Genomic DNA, 16,418 nt, shown 5'->3' on the forward strand with positions numbered 1-16,418 from the left:
TGTTTTTCTAACGATGTGGTTATGTTTTCATTTACTTGGCTAGAAAATCTGTAAAACATGAACAATTCTAGACTTTTCTTTTTATGCTACCAGTTGGCATTTGTATAATCAGCTCTATGGATATTTGCTGCATAGAAGTTGAATCTACATGCAGAGCAGCAGATCTGTTTCTCTCTTTCAGTCCCCAACACATTCCAGGAAAAGGATCGATTCTGCTTTTCTCTCAGACCCCTGAATGGGAGCCATGAGAACAAAATCAATGCGTAGAGGGTTGATTGCTTACGTTGGATCTGACTTCAAACTATAGAAAAAGGAAGCAATAATTCTGCTGCCATTTCTACTGCTAGGGAAAAAGTAGTTTGTGGATAGGGTGGGCATGAATCTCTATAAAATATTTGTGCTAAATCAACCACAGAGAATCTCATTTAATAAAACATTTAAAAAATAATATTTTGATTTTTCTAATGAAACATGGGTATCTTTTTAAGCTAAGTGTTTTTAGTTGCCTAAACTTCAAATATAATTAAAATCATGCAGCACACCTTCTCCTTTCTAATGGAAATTATCTTTGGAAAACAAACTGTGTCATTAATGTTACAAGAAATTTAAAGACAAGTGACAAGTACCCAATGCTTAGATTTACACTTAAAAAAAAAAAAACCCTCGTCTTTTTGCTATATTTGATATAACAGATTTTTGAACTTCTTTTTTTAAAGCTCCACTTGCAATTTCTTTTTTATTTAACAGGAGAAAATAAAGGAGCAAGATCACCTGTTTTAAGTTTCCAGAATTATTAAGTAGATGAAAAATTCAGAAAATGTATTGCCAAGAGAAGGATGTGTTATTGGAAACTGGCATTTCTTTTTTAAATTCCCATCAAATTAATGGGAATTTATATTTTTATACTCATAAGGTAGAAATTTTTATGGTGGGAGTATAAAATTATAAATTGTAGCTTTGAATTTTATGGATTCAGGATTTACGACCAAATTTTTCAGTGAAGTTAATGGTTCGGATGGAGATAAAAGCATAATTTGAAGTTCAAATTAAGATTTAAATAGAGAATGCATAGTTTAAAGCATTTTCTAATCTTCACTTTCTTTCTGGAGTATAAATGTAAAAAAGCTTGCAAGTAATTTATTGATTCAGGACCTTCCAAATAAGGAGCTAAGTTCTTCATAAATTTTATTTCATTAATTGCTTTCTATTTTGATTACAATTACCATATAATTTCTAAGGCTTCATTTTGTTACATGTATGTGTCCATGATAGTTATTTTCAAATATACTATATAATCCAAAGTATCTGACTGATAACAGAAACTTCAAACAAACCAGACATTTCAAGAATCACAGAGTCCTCTGATGTTCAAGAGGCTTCAGAGTTTGGAAGGTCACGTGTTTGTCAGGTCAGGAACTAAATAAATATGTTTGAGAATATGTATAGAACTTTTTTCAAATGAATGTAGATGTTCTTATGAAATGAAATATACACCTGAAAGTCTTATTGACATTTTAGTTTTTCCATTATGGATTTTCTCAAACAGTGGGCTCTCAAACTCAATTTTTTTGTAGGAATCTCCAATATCATAAAATGTTGACAAGAGCTTCTTAGACTTCAAAATATTGCAAAATACAGTTAGAAGTCAAAGCTATTCTCTTTTAACATAACAGAGTCAAAATGACTTAGTTTATAGAACCCATCTAAAATTAATTTCCTACCATTTACAAAGACATCTGTGCACTATGCAAAACCAGAGCCAAAGGGAAGACTTCTAGCTTTTACATTCATGCCAGAAGCAGCATGACTGGTACATGGCAGTCACCATTCAGTGGATTCTTCTTTCCTTTCCCTCAGCCCTGCATGAAGCATAGGGTGGCTTTTTCCCCATGGTGTCTTTAAGTGCTCAGTGGCCAGCTTTCTCTAAATGAGAAACAACCAGCACGATCACTTCAATGGTCTTTAGGATCAATAAGAAAATGAACCAAATTGATCTCCCAATTTCCTACTGGAATCTTCAGGCTTGTTATGAGGAAAATACTTTAAAAGAGATGCTCATTTTTTTTTTTTTTTTAGTTTTTAATTTTTTAGTTTTTATAAACATATATTTTTATCCCTATGCATATATCCATTCTTATGGGCCAAGCCACATCCTGGTGCAGGTAACTTCAAGAGACTATCCCTGTTTTAAGATTTGACTGGAATTATTTTGTGTTGAATATTATTTAGAATGAATGGATCAACATCCATTAGTAGGAATTGCATTATACATTTGGTTTATGCATTTGTTTATGATAAGATATAGCTCATTCTTAGAAAAGGAAGGATTTCATAAAAGTGAAAATGAAATTGTGTCATCAACATTAACCCCACCTCCCATCCCCTGTAAATGGATGAAATTTATTAAAACAAAAATCATGGGGCAGTTTAAAACACAAATTTTTCTTATTGTTATTATTTTTTCCCCCAGTCCATGTAGAAGTTATGTAATTGATTCATAGGCAGCAAGGGGATCCTAAGAACAACTTGCCAGTTTCTATGATTTGCAATATTGAGTTTATAAATTTTGAAAATAACCTGCTATTTGGACGTAATTTATACAGATGTAGTAGATTACATGGAAAGTACCTAGCTGCGTAGGAAGCCTATTGGTTTGCTCCATTCTCTTGAGAATTAAGGGCCATGAATTTCCATAAGGCAAATGAGTTTTGAGTTAATACAGCAATGATCAGTAGCAGCTTCCCACTGAGTGAGAGCGCTGGGTGAGCCTGGGGGCAGATGGGAACAAATTGTCTCACAACCAAAGAGAGTAACAGGAAGGCCTTGTTATTTTTCTGTTTTTTGAATGGACTCCTGCAGAGAGGAGAGCAGGCAATAGGAAGTAGGTTTACCACCTGCAGAGATGCAGGAAAAGAATAGGCTGATAGGTTTCTTGTGCTAGTCTGGTTATTAGAGATTGAATTCTGATTGGTTCTGAAGTCCAAATGATATAGAGAAGAGGGACATTATTTGATGAAATGGGGAATGTAAATGGCCCAGCATGTTGCCAAGCCATGAGCAAAGATATGTCTCAATTTTCCATTATACTCTGGTAATGATGACCTCCTACACTGGCCATTACAAAAGGAAATTCATCGGGTAGAGAAAATTGAGGAACATGCATATGTATGATGACAGGATGAAATCAAAATTTTTGAACAGCAACGAAAAATAAACCAACAACAATAATGAATCCCTAAACCAACCAACTAACCAGGCAACCAAGAAAGAAAAAAACCTCAAAGAGTTGGCAAAAAAGGAATAGGCATTCTGAAACATCTCATGGACCATTTTATTCTAATTTACTTTATAAATGGGAACTCTTTTCTTTTGAAAGTCTCCGGTAGTCAGTCTCCTTAGGGAATAACGTCCACTGATTTTAGAGCATGGTATCTTGACCATGGCAAGAAAAAAGTCAGATGTACTACTCTGCCGAGAAAACTGTAGAAATTCATACTGCATTTCAGTGTTAATGCCATATAACGGAAATTTCATGTGAATTGCATTGTCTCATTTTGGGAAAGTAAAAATTCTAATATGGGATGCAAAAACCAGTGGGATCCATAGGTTAACTTTTGATTAGAGAACTTTTAAGGGCATAATAAAAACCGTATGCCTGTAACTGGCCCTTTCCAATTTAGAATTGGGAATATCCCTGGAAGCCTAATCTGTGTAGGCACTTGCAGACTCTGGTCTCTTCTGAGAGGCACCAACTGATCTTTAGGCTTGGTTGTTTTGATGTTCATAGTGGTCTGGGGTGGTGACATTATGACTATTACCAGATGTAGAATGTGAAAAGTATCTCTACTTCCCAGAAGCCCATCTCTGAGGGAACCAGAGAAAGGACAGCCTATGAGACACACAAATTTTGCAAATATCATGTAGTGTTGGGACATTGTTTCCCTCGACGAAATGGGGAAAAATAATTATATTTTTCTCAGTGACTCATCTGCTTTGGCCTCCACTGTGGATGGTAAAATCGATCATCAGGTCACGCCAATGTGATTTCCTCTCCCTTTTCTCTGGGAATCATTAATTAAAACAGTTTTTACTGTGCTTATATTAACGAAGCTCACTCATGCTATTCAGTGTATGTGACTGTGTTCAGTTTTACCCAGGCTCTCAAAAACAGTTCCCATCTATTCCCTCCCTTTCTCTTCTCATATCTTCCTCTCTCTGTCTCTATCACTTATTTTTTCATTTCCATTTGGCATTTTGTAACCCTGTGTATTCATTAAAAACTTTCTAGCTTTAGTGGGTAATGCTAATTGAATAAAACATTTATGTTTTGGAAGGAAAACAACAGAAATTTATTTTAAGAGAATTGGAAGTAAATATGATAGCCTGTTCTCAAGATTTAGGTTCTTTAAAAAAATCAAGTAGCAAAGTAAGAAGAAGGAAGGTGTAGGTAATGTTAAAGTGCATCTTTTCCTGGAGGATTTTTGTTGTTGCTGTTGCAAAACATGCCTATTACAGAGCACATGATGATAATAAGATAAATTTCCCTTGCTGTCTTCAAAAAGAACTCTGTGTTCTTTTTCTGAAACTATAAGACAAATATACATTTATTCTGTATAGGCACTGCAAACTTGCTAACAATGTGACACTATTAGCTGGAACACAAGTAATAAACTTTTTTTTTTTTTTTTCAGTTGCCCTGGTTTAGATTTCATGGATACAGATGTGGGGGGGAGCAAACTATGTTTGACTCATGAGATAGCTCTGAATGACAACAAATCATTGAGGTTTGCAATTATTGAGATGTATAGAGGCAAATTCAGTTCCTGCAAAAACTGTATTTCCCCTCATGATGTATATTTAATATTACCATTCTTTCAAATTCAAAACCGAGGACACATCATCTGAAAAATCAAAGCATATTTATGCTTGCATTGAAAGCTTTGGGGCTGTTATGATTAATCTCAGGCAATTTTTATACTACATTGGATTGTTTATGCTCTTTCTACAAGTATATAGAGGTTTCACTGAAACACAAAGCTATAAGACTTGTTTGCATTCAAGTGTGGTTTCTGTAGGTCCTGTTTCTTGTCTAATATAGTCTAAAGAACTCTTGCAACCTAAACAGATCCCTACCTGCTCTACATAATGCACACCTTTTAGAAACAATCTCTGTATAAAAGGTAGTGATGCCAACCAGCTCCTCTGAGTGGTAGTAAAGTATGATGCCAGATAATTCTGATGGTAGAATGATAAAAATGAGTAAACTCTCTTCTTCTGCCCTTGTCCCTTATGGTTCCACTCGATTCTTAAATCATTTTTTCCAAATAAATAAAAAAACTTTTGCATTGTTACAGATGTTGTAGTACAGTCTAGAAACATCTTAATCTATTGTCATAGAGTTTTATTTTTTCTTTAAGCAGACAGGGCACTCTTTTGGATGTGAATGGATCAGAGATTTAACTAAGTTTCTGGAAGTTGGGAGAGAAGGAAGGAGCTTGCTTCTTGTACCACATGAAATCACAGGGCTATTTTTTCGGGGAGGAGTCAGGGGTATGGGGACATTAGAATCCTAAGCACTCCTTTCCAGGTGGGTTGGCTTTGAAATGCAAACCTGAACCCCTCTCAAAGAGCACAGGAAGAAGTAATTATCCCAATTTCCTCTGTAACATTGTAAAGTTTAGGTGCAATTTCAAGTGAAGATTTAAAAATTCTCACTTCATACAAGGTTATAGGAAATGCAAAGTGAGTTGAATATGTATGTGATGGGGAAAGCCCCAGAAAAATTGGTCTCCCTCTGAATATGTGCCAAGGGTCTAGAATCATCTTTTCATATATTTGAGTCAAGACTGATATATTTCAAAGGTTGATATATTCAATTTTAATTTTTTCTGAGCCTTTAAAATGCCCTTAAAATATATATGCCGCTATTCGATGTTACTTCAAAAGTACCTTGTTACAGGATGCACTTTCAGTCCACCCTCAATCCACTGTTTATAATCCTAAAACCTCAGTGTCAATAGTCTTTCCATTTGTAACTCAAGTGTCTAGGACACAATAATATTAGGTAAATCAAACTGAACTTGACTTATGTGCTGACTCCTTTAAAAAATGCCAAGACATTACATGACAAGAGCTTGAATATTTGCCACACACCATGGCCCACTAAGCTTTTGCCATTTGGTTTTGCTTACTTTTGAACAGCTAGCAATGTACATACCTCCTTGTGGTTTTAGTTTGATCTCAGTGGTGAACAATGACTGGGTTGAAATTATTATTAATTAAATTCAACTGCCTCCTGGCTAAATGCCACAAAGGAAGACCCTTTAACTGGCTTGTCATTTTAGGCTCTAATGTCCCAATGGCAGTGGTCTTAAATATAATCTGAAGGCTGTATTCTGTCACTATGATCCTGAAGCATCTTCTACCAGGGAAAGTACAGTGGTTAGGCCAAAGCACTGATGAAGGTTGGTGTTTGTTCCCATCCCTCCCCTCATTGAAGGAATATGGCTCAGAGAAAAGAAATATGTTGAAAATGTAGGCAAAAATCTCGGTGCTTTTGTAATGGCAGCAAGGATTCCTGAAGACACCCATTTCCTATTCGTGGATATTTCTACGAAAAGGATCATATTTGTGGCTGTAAATGCACAGTTATAGTAGGGGCGTGTGTGGTTCACAGAGAAGCTGAGAAGTTAAGGCTACTATGCCTTACCCTTAGTTTACATCAATAGTCTGCTTCACTGGAAGAAGGCCAAACCAGAAGAAATCCTATCTGTAAGGATGGGAAGGTGAAATGAGAAGGAAGAACAAAGCAGAACATTACATTTACTTTATATGCAGATTTCATAAGGAACTTTAGCTCAACCAACTGAATCAGGGCTGACACTTCCCCATTTGCCATGGAATATCAAGGCAGTTCTAGTAAATTTTGTGACAATCGTTTTGAATGAAAAACATTGAAAAGCATATTTATTATTTACTTCAGAATGTTTTAACTAAGAGCTGGTCATTAGGCAGAAATGATTGTTGAGAAACATCCTTATGAGCAGAAAGCAGTACTACGTCATCTCTCGAGAGAACTGATGTTATTACAACCCATTAAAGGGAAGAATTTTCCTCCCCAGTGACTTACATACAGATATTTCATTCTCCTTCATGTGTTTCATTTGAATTATCCTTTTACTTATGGAAGCTCTAATTGTCTATATGCATATATGTATTTATACACAAATGCATTTATTTAACAATCTAAAACTTTTTAAGGCTCTGGTTTAAATTACTTTGATCAGAAAAAAATAAAAATAATACATATCATTTCTGGGACATAATATTTGAGAAATAGAGATTATTAGAGGCAAATGTAAGACTTCAATATTCAAGATTCAAGATAAAATATTATCTTTTTTTTTTCTTTTTCTTCTCATCCAATGGATACATGTGTTGGGTCCACATAATGACAGTTAGCTAAATCTCAGACAGTAAATTTAGTTATTCTGGTCCAGGGTGTCTTGAATATTTGATCTGGATGCCCAGTACATATTTGTGTCTTATTATATTGAGGAACAGATATAACTTTTAATATTGAGTCTACTGGCAGCTGATAGACATAGAAATACTTTTTTATAAAGGAAATTGGCACCCTGTCATGTACTATATCTTCATAGATAACTACAATGTACATGACTCATTTAATCAACCCAGACAAAAGTTCAAAGTGGAGGGCTTTTTTTTTGCATAGGCCATCTGACTTGACTGTCTATATAGATCAAATAAAAATGGGTGATTGCCAAATCTCTACTGTATTTTATATGAAAGAAAACCAGTCAAAGAGGAGAATTGTCTTACAGAAATTGTTTAGAAGACTGACATTTTACAAAGGAAATCTTGACATTTAGCAAAGATCAAAAAGACCAACATATTGGTGATGACATTATATAAACACAATCTTCAGGAAAATATTCTTGGGTCACTGTTAATATTTCAGGTCCAAGTAACTCCATAGGATTGAAAAGAAGATTAACCATTTTTATCTATGATCACTTGCATCTTTCTGTTTTGAGATTAAGCTTATTGGATACAAATTTTTAAAAAGGCTTAGACTGTCATTTTATCACAGAATTAAAAAAAAAGATAAGATAATATACAAAAGGAGCATGCAGTATGGAGAAACTACTGAGAAATGAAGAATAAGTACATTTTAAAGCTTGACTTCCTCCCCAGATGAAGTGATGAGTTCACTGATCCACAATTACCTTTTATGAATACTTAGATAAAAGATGGGATCCTCACAGTTAAAATTACGGAGCAAACAACTGAAAGCCTAAGAATGGACAATCTCCCATGGACTCTTGGGAAGTACCTGCAATGTACAAGAGTCAACCTTTCTGCAGCTGACACACTGTTGTGTTTCAGATTACATTTCATGCTAATTACTTCCTCGAAATTATGGATCTAGGTAGGAGACATTATTCTTTTTTTTTTTTTTTTTTTTCTTAAAGATTTTTTATCTATTTATTTGACAGAGAGATCACAAGCAGGCAGAGAGGCAGGCAGAGAGAGAGGAGGAAGCAGGCTCCCCTAGAGAGCAGAGAGCCCGATGCGGGGCTCGATCCCAGGACTCTGAGATCATGACCCGAGCCGAAGGCAGCGGCTTAACCCACTGAGCCACCCAGGCGCCCCAGGAGACATTATTCTTTAGAAGAATACAAAACAAAGAAACAAAGGTGGAAATGATGTCTTAACCAATATTAAGGTTAATATTAAAGGTAAAAGATAGAAGAAAGTATTCCTTACAGAAGACTAGATAAAGTCTTGAGCTTTCCACACAAGTTCCTTTGATCAGAGGTGGCACTTACTTTACATGTCACCATGCTAAATTTAACAACTGATGGTTTTTGTTTGATGAGGTCATAAATATTTGCTTGAAAACAAAATATTACACACAGAAGGGCCATCTTCTATAATGACCTCAATTCACATACCATGGTGCGTTTTGGTCCCATTGGACATCTTCCTAGTGATTATGTACACAAGCTGGACTTTTTAGTGTGGTGTGGTCCTTCCTTCCCAGCAACTGACTTAGTTGAGATGTCCTTCACATGTGTAGAGTGGAGTGCTCAGAAGATCGAGTTTTGATGACTCAGGAGCAGGCACTTTCCTAGGAAACTAGAGTCTTCCACAGGTTCTTTCAGTGACCTGTTTCCACAGAGATGGTGGCTTCTAAGCTCAGTGAGGGTCTGAATGGCATGAGACCCACCTAGGGCAATGGAGCAGTTTCTGCTTCCAGATTTTCTAGCTGAAAGAGGAAAGAGCAAAGATAGTGAGCATTTCAAATTGGGTTGCAATGCACATTTATCAGGCATCTTCTGTGGGTCAGAACTGTCCTGAGGGCCCTCAGTATACTTTCACTTGTAACCTTCAGAGCTTTTACTAAATGTCAAGCATTAATTAATTTCTTGGGTCATTATGAATAATCTCTTGGATCATTATGAGTATGCTATCGCATTTGTACACACTAATGAATAAGAATTATACACTAGTCATCAAAGAGATATTATTGATATTGGCTTCCTTGAAAAAGTACATTTTGAATCCAAATCCCTTATCTCCCTCTGTTCTTGACTCTCTTTCTCCTTCTTTATCCCCAAATCATTCATGACTTGACAAAAATTTCAAAAGAATAGCAGTGTCTCTTTTTGCAATACCTTTCATGTTCTTCATTTCTAGATGAAGACATTTTTATTTTTCATTCAGTTCTCAAAATTAATGGATATTTTTTTTCTGAAGCAACCAATTTGAAGTTCAGGGACTTTTGCCACCCCCACTTCCACTGTAATGCTGGCATATACATTGAGCAATAACATGACATTTGTTCACACACATAAAAATGTGGTTTGGTATTTTCAAATATGGGAAGATAATTGTGGCAAAGAAATACATTTTGTAATTAACAAGTAATCTCTGCTGTCATTGATAATATATTCTTTGGTGAGAAGGAAAGGAGGTCTTTATAGAGTCAGTATAAAGGGAGGGCTTTTCCTTTAACTTTATTCTAGTAAATTTCACAGTTCAGGAAAAGTGCAAGAATGAGAATAGCATAAAGAACATTTGTGTATACTTTATCCAGACTCACCTGCTATTAACATTTTATCCCATTTGTTTAATCATTTGCTTTCTGTTCTTTTTTTTTTTTTTGCTCTTCTTCTACACACACACACACACACACACACACACACACACGCACACACTATCTCTCTGAACTATTTGATACTCAGTTGACTTTTTGTCACTACAGATTTCAATATATATTTCCTAAGAATGAGGAATAGAAAGATCAGGATCATCATTTGGAGAGGCAGTCTACCATGAACCCTGGTTGTCCTGAACATCCTTGCTGACTGTGCCAAACTGCAAGGCTTAACCCTCCTCTGGCCTGGAATAGTTTCTGCAGGTGGTCACATAAGCAATTAGGTAGGCCAGAGTGACCAAAGCATTGATCACTGTTTAAGTGCCTGTTCCTAGGGAGGTTTGTTTATTGCTTGCCCTCAGAAGGGCTGGGACTTTAGCTCTGGGTACCTTAACTGTGACACAACCCATTGTGTGTGCAGCCACCATCAGGTCCCATCACACTGTCCAGTGGGATTTGGGGACAGAAGAGTCACTGCTATGCTAAAGTTTCTGCTGCTGTTGTGCTGTAAGTACTAAACTGTTGACTTTGGTCTACATTTGGCCCCTAAATAGTTGTAGCAAAACAACCTGCTTGCTTGCTTGCTTGGTTTACTCCTTTGGAATCTGGTTACTTCTAGCCATCTTCTAAGAGGTTCTTCCCAAACTGGCACCGTGAGCAGGATGTCAAGATAGACAATGACTTTTTGGAAGAGAAAAGGCAAGGGCTCATGGACTGGGTTTGGAAATATGAAGAAAGTCCTTAAGTCCTTGGGATGTGGTAGGAAATGTTCTGGCAAATGTGCTACAGAAAGAGTCATCCACTCCTGTCCTCGCTATTGACGAACATGACACAAGTCAATAGATGGGGGCTGAGTGATGAGGGATGAAGTCTAACCAATTGCCCAAATGGTGCCATGATTGTTGCTTGCTCTCCTATGGACACAGAGGCTAAGAGAACTCTCTGAGCCCCACAAGGGAAGAAAGCACAACTCCACCAGTTTTAAGTCAAGACTAGAAACAACTACAGGGCAAATGCCTCTATAATGAATACTAATACATAGATCCATAGTGAGAGGGAAAATAGAGATATCCAGGAGTGCTTTGATCAATAGGTTGAGGAACTGTTAGACATGTGACTGATGAAGGAGTTAGGGAGGTTATAGTCTTAACGAATAAGGAGACTTTCTTGAGGCCAATAAAATCCCGTGAAACCCTATGGAGAAAGCTACTCAAAGGCTGAGGCTGCTCTAGACTTGTTCTATCCTGAACAGAAAGACAGTTTGATTATGATCCCACATCCAGAGAATGACTGGTTCACTTTTAAGATTATCCCCTTCCCTACAAGGTGGTAGCATTCTACTACTTTTTTTGGTGGGAGACCTTGTGTTAGAAGCTGTGCTTGCTAAGGGCCATTAGACACCCATGATAAAGATAGAACTCTCTAAACCAGGCATTCTCTGCAATCTAAGACAAAGGCCAAGATGGGACCATCCAACGTCCTCCAAATTATAAGGCAATGTGATATGCCTCTTAACCTGCGGGATCGCAAGTAGAGGCAGATGGGATAATTGTCAAAAAAATGCAGTCCACATATAAGGCTACGACAGGCCCCAATGGGGCAGTTAGTAATTCATTACAAATAAAACTCTGTGTGCCTCCATAGAACCAGATTCTTTTGTGAAGACTAATCTCCCTTTAATGAGGAGCTAGGAAGCCATGTGGCTGTCTTAGGTAAAATATCTCCTTTGGAACTCCTATTGTCTGACCCCCATTTCTGTATTATACTTTGAAAATCTTTAAAGATAAGGGATGAGGTAAAGTATTTTCATTTACAGCAGGGTTCAGAGACCTCATATCCTTAGAAGGTCAGAATGGGGTAGGGGAGAAAGGTAAGGGGGGGTGAATACACACACACACACACACACACACACACACACATAAATGAATATAAAATGAATATAAAGAGATATATATGTATGTATGTGTGTATATGTGTGTGTGTGTGTGTGTGTGTGTGTGTGTGTGTGTGTATATATATATATCTATATCTGTGCCTGAAAGACTAACATGCTAGGTTCTCTTGAGAGGTGAGGACTACACATTCAATTAGCCAGATTTGAAACAGAATAAAATGAGAAAAAAAGTAACTGTTTGGATCCTTGTCATGCACCATTTTCGTTGCTCCCAAGACTGAATGTATAATTGGCATTGATAATTTACATGCTTGTTCGGTGTAGGGTTGTTCTCCAAGGGAGATGTTCCTGATATGGAAGAGCCTCTTGTGGATGGGTGATGAGGGAGATGCATGCACAACAGATCACACCTCCACTTCAGTTTCCCTTCCATGGTCTAGAAAAGACCCAATTTAGAATTCCAGGAGAAGGAGAGGAAAATCACAGTTTAAATGTAATACTGCTTATGAAAAACACTGTATCTTAATATAATAGTTCTGTGTCCCTGGCGAAAAAAGCTAAGGCGATATGGAGGCTTATGCAGGATAATTGCCAACTGAATTCAGTTGGTGCTCCTACATCCTGGCTACTCTAGCCATTGTGACTATGACTGAAGCAATTGCCCATAATGGCACCTGCTATGCTATCCTGGACTTTGGTCATGTCCTTTTCTCAAATGCTTTAGCCCCTGGAAGACCCAAATCCCTCACCTGGCTGAGACCCCAGAACATACTGGGCTGCAGTAGTAATACTTGAACCTTCCTGCTATTTGCCACCAATAGGTAGGTTGACACACAGAACAAACCCTCTCTTTTTGTTGGTGACATGGTCCTACCACATCGATGATATTATCTTGATAAGCCCTAATAAAGTTAGCAGATGCTGACTCATATGAAGGCCCAGGAAAGCTTGTTAACAGCTTGTTAATCAGAATTAGCATTCTGATAAGATACGGGGACCAGCCAACCATCCAAATCAAAATTTTGGGAGCAATGTGGGCTACAACTCAGAAGCGGATTGTGAAGACAGTAAAGAGAAGAGAACTATGGTTCTCTCCTTTCAGAAAGGCAGTCTCACAGTTGCACCATTCAGGCATTGGAGATAATATGTACCTTATCAATGTATGTATTTGTTGAGTCTGAAAGTTAGTCAGAAAATCTGACAAATTTGACTGAGGGCCTAAGCAGCCCATAACCCTGGAGGTTGTTCCAACATCCCAGCCCTGGGGCCCTTTAAAGCTCCATAGGAGGAGGCAGCCTCCATGGAGAAAGCCTCTGCATGCCTCCTTGGTACCATTACCTACTTGAGTTGGGGAAGGAACTCCTTAAACGTTGGAGGTACTGGGAGAGGGAAATAATGAACCCTCTCTTTGTCTCCAAATACTAGCTCCACAACCTGGCAAAATAATCACATGGTTCATTGAGACAAGAAGCATCTCTGACTGACAACTTGACCAACTGCTGAGAAGGTCTATGTGTTGTGGGATAAGGAAAACTCATCAGTGTTTGGATGGTCCTGAGTGACTCTACTGTGTCTAATGTTATCAAAGAAAACTCCTAAATGTGAAGCTCCTTGCCCATGTACAAATGCACAGATAGATGTGATCTTGCTTTAGTTAGGGTCATACCAATTAATTTGCTTTTCCTGACACCTGAGTGCTCTTGGGTTATGCCATGTATGGCTATCAAGGCTATAATTACTTGATGACCCTGCCCATATGGACTATCCAGATTAATGTAATGATGATCCAAAACAAACTTATCAACAAATTCTGAACTAAAGTAACCTGTCCCGTCAGTTATATGTTTGTATGTGGAGAGAATGGGCCACAGGATTTCTCTCTACTGGGCATGGTGGGGGCTGCTGGTTAACTCTTCTTTGTCTCCTGCAATTATTCGCAATGACACCATTCCTTGAATCACATTCCCTTTCTTAGGCCCCCAGATAAAGAGGGCTGTCCAATGCTGTCTGACCTGAGGGATATGTAGATTCCTGTTTTCATGTAGCAGTGTGAAAATTGTCCCCCATCATCCAATTCCACATTGTAGAGACAGTCAAGAACATATCCTTTATTTTAGCTACCATAGCCAATGAGATGGAACAAGCCATGGGAGATCAGCAGATCAGGCTAAACTCTCTGATTGTAAATGGATCATTGATTGGCCTTAGACTATGTTCTTGTTGATATGATTGAATTAATTTGTTGTGTTTGAATTAATATTAACACTGGTGGTACAGCTTATACATACTCTAAGAAAGAAAGCTAAATGGTTATCAGAAATAAGACCTATTAGCCCGGGACTTATTCAGTTGAATATAGATCCTAGAGTGATGACTGAGGTTAATACTATAGATTAACCTCATCCTCGGATATGATTCTGTGGATAATAAGTTTAATCAATTATAGATTGAAATAAATAGAACAGATTTGGGTTCTAGCCTCCATCAGTATGTCTAATCCAAATTGCTATAGGTGGCATCTGAAAATTGAGTTCAGCCAAAAATATGTTGAGCTGACAGGTAAGTTATTGGGAAGGATAGTTCTCCAAGCACCCTTACACATTCTTGCTGACTGAGTTGTGTTGCAAGGTCTATCTTCTGACTCTGAGTTCTTCCTATGGTCACATAGTCAATTAAGAACTTTTGCTGCCTGACTGTATGAGGACCACAGCATGGCCATTTTGTGATTGTTTGCTCCTAGGAAAGAGGATTGGTTTGCTTACTCCTTGCTACAAAAGGTGCTGAACTCCTAGCTCTGAGCTCTTCAGCTGGGTGCAATCCACTGTGCGCATAGTAACAATCTGGGCCCATTGTGTTGTACCATGGGACACAAGGACAGGGAATCAGGGCTCCCACGCTGATGCTCCTGCAGTCCCATGAGTAGTAAATTGTTTTCTCTGGTCCACTGAATCACATTGTATATTTTTGGTACCCATGGAATGGTGCCAAAACTGTTTGCTTGTCGAGATATCTCCTTTGGAAACCTGTAACTCCTTTCTATTTCCTGAGTCTGGGATTCTTTCCCAACATGACCATACATACACATTTCAGTAAGTTTGACATGTGACATTGATACACTATTTTAATCTACCATCAGTTTTCTAATTTTGTCAAAAGTTTTTTGAACTATTTTTTTTTCTAGGAAGTCAACTAACAAATCCTCTTGGGCTATTTTTTAGCTTATTTTGAACAATAAAATTTTGTAAAGTTTTTAGATTAAACTGAGCTGATTTGAGGCATTTTTACTCTCTATCCACACAATGATTGGAGTGGGTTTCCTACCGCCGAAGGGAATTTAAAAGATTGTTATTTTGTCTTTTTTTAACCAATGTCATCATTCTATGGAAGGAAACAGAGGTCTTAAGAGGTAAAGTGACATGCCTGAGTACTGGTCAAAGAAAGATAGTTCAATATTCTTATTTTTATTTTTTTGCAGCCACTTTTTTTCTACTTTTGTTTTCTCTTCCCTATTTGTGATGCATCCAAAGTTGCAAATGAAACAAATAACAGAGTTGGGTACTTTTGAAGCTGATCAGAGTTTCAGCCAGCAATAGGCTTCAAAATTTCATTATTATAGAATCATAAAAACAAAGCCACAAAAAAACCCTAGAGTTGATGCCTAATAGACAAAACTCTCCATTTACCTCAATGATATAGAACTCATCATTTTTTTCTAAGCTCCTTTGCCTAAATAGACATATTGAGTGACACATGGTCAAACTTCGGTAAAGGAGAATTCAAGGAGAAGTGAAATAATCTGGCAGTTCCAAAGGATCCTGACTCACTGTGCCATATGCTTCCTCCTGCTCTTAATGTGTCTTTATTTTGTTCAATATAATAAATCTTTTCTCTCATGAAAAGAAGCTTTGGTGGTTACTTTTGTTGTTCACTAGGAGAAACTAGTCCCCAGTGTCTGAATAGGGTGATCAGTCAAAACCAGAAAGGAGCCCTAATTTGTTGTCAGATAAAAGAGATCAGGGATGTCTTGCTTGGGAAGATCTCTTATGCAAAGGCTGGCATGGGATGCCAAGCTCACATAGCTGGTTATTGGCAGCCTGGCACCAGAGCCCAGGCTCTGGTGTCTTGTGTTCTTTCACAAGAAAGACTGTAATTATTCAACTTCTTTGGAATGCATCTCACTGTTGAGTATAGATGATTTTTAAAAGAAACCTATTTTCCTCAAAGTCATTTTATTCAAAACAGAAGAATGTACCAATTATGAGACTTATTCTTAGCAATGTGCGGTTTAAATCAGTGAAAACATATCCCAAAGCTACATAGACATTATTCCCCTTTAGGATT

General features: G+C 37.4%; 1 protein-coding gene across 1 annotated transcript in view; it reads right to left on the reverse strand.

Moving 5' to 3' along the window:
- Window positions 1–9,253: 9,253 nt before the first annotated feature.
- LOC111158733 (opioid receptor mu 1) overlaps window positions 9,254–16,418 on the reverse strand; it is a 72,226-nt gene continuing 65,061 nt past the window's right edge. Inside the window, exon 4 of the mRNA XM_022520971.1 lies at window positions 9,254–9,292. Coding sequence (XP_022376679.1) covers window positions 9,254–9,292 — 39 coding nt within the window. The remainder of the gene's footprint in view (window positions 9,293–16,418) is intronic.

This window comes from Enhydra lutris, unplaced genomic scaffold (genome assembly GCF_002288905.1).
Source record: "Enhydra lutris kenyoni isolate GAN:26980312 unplaced genomic scaffold, ASM228890v2 scaffoldscaffold62, whole genome shotgun sequence".
Lineage (NCBI taxonomy): Eukaryota > Metazoa > Chordata > Mammalia > Carnivora > Mustelidae > Enhydra > Enhydra lutris.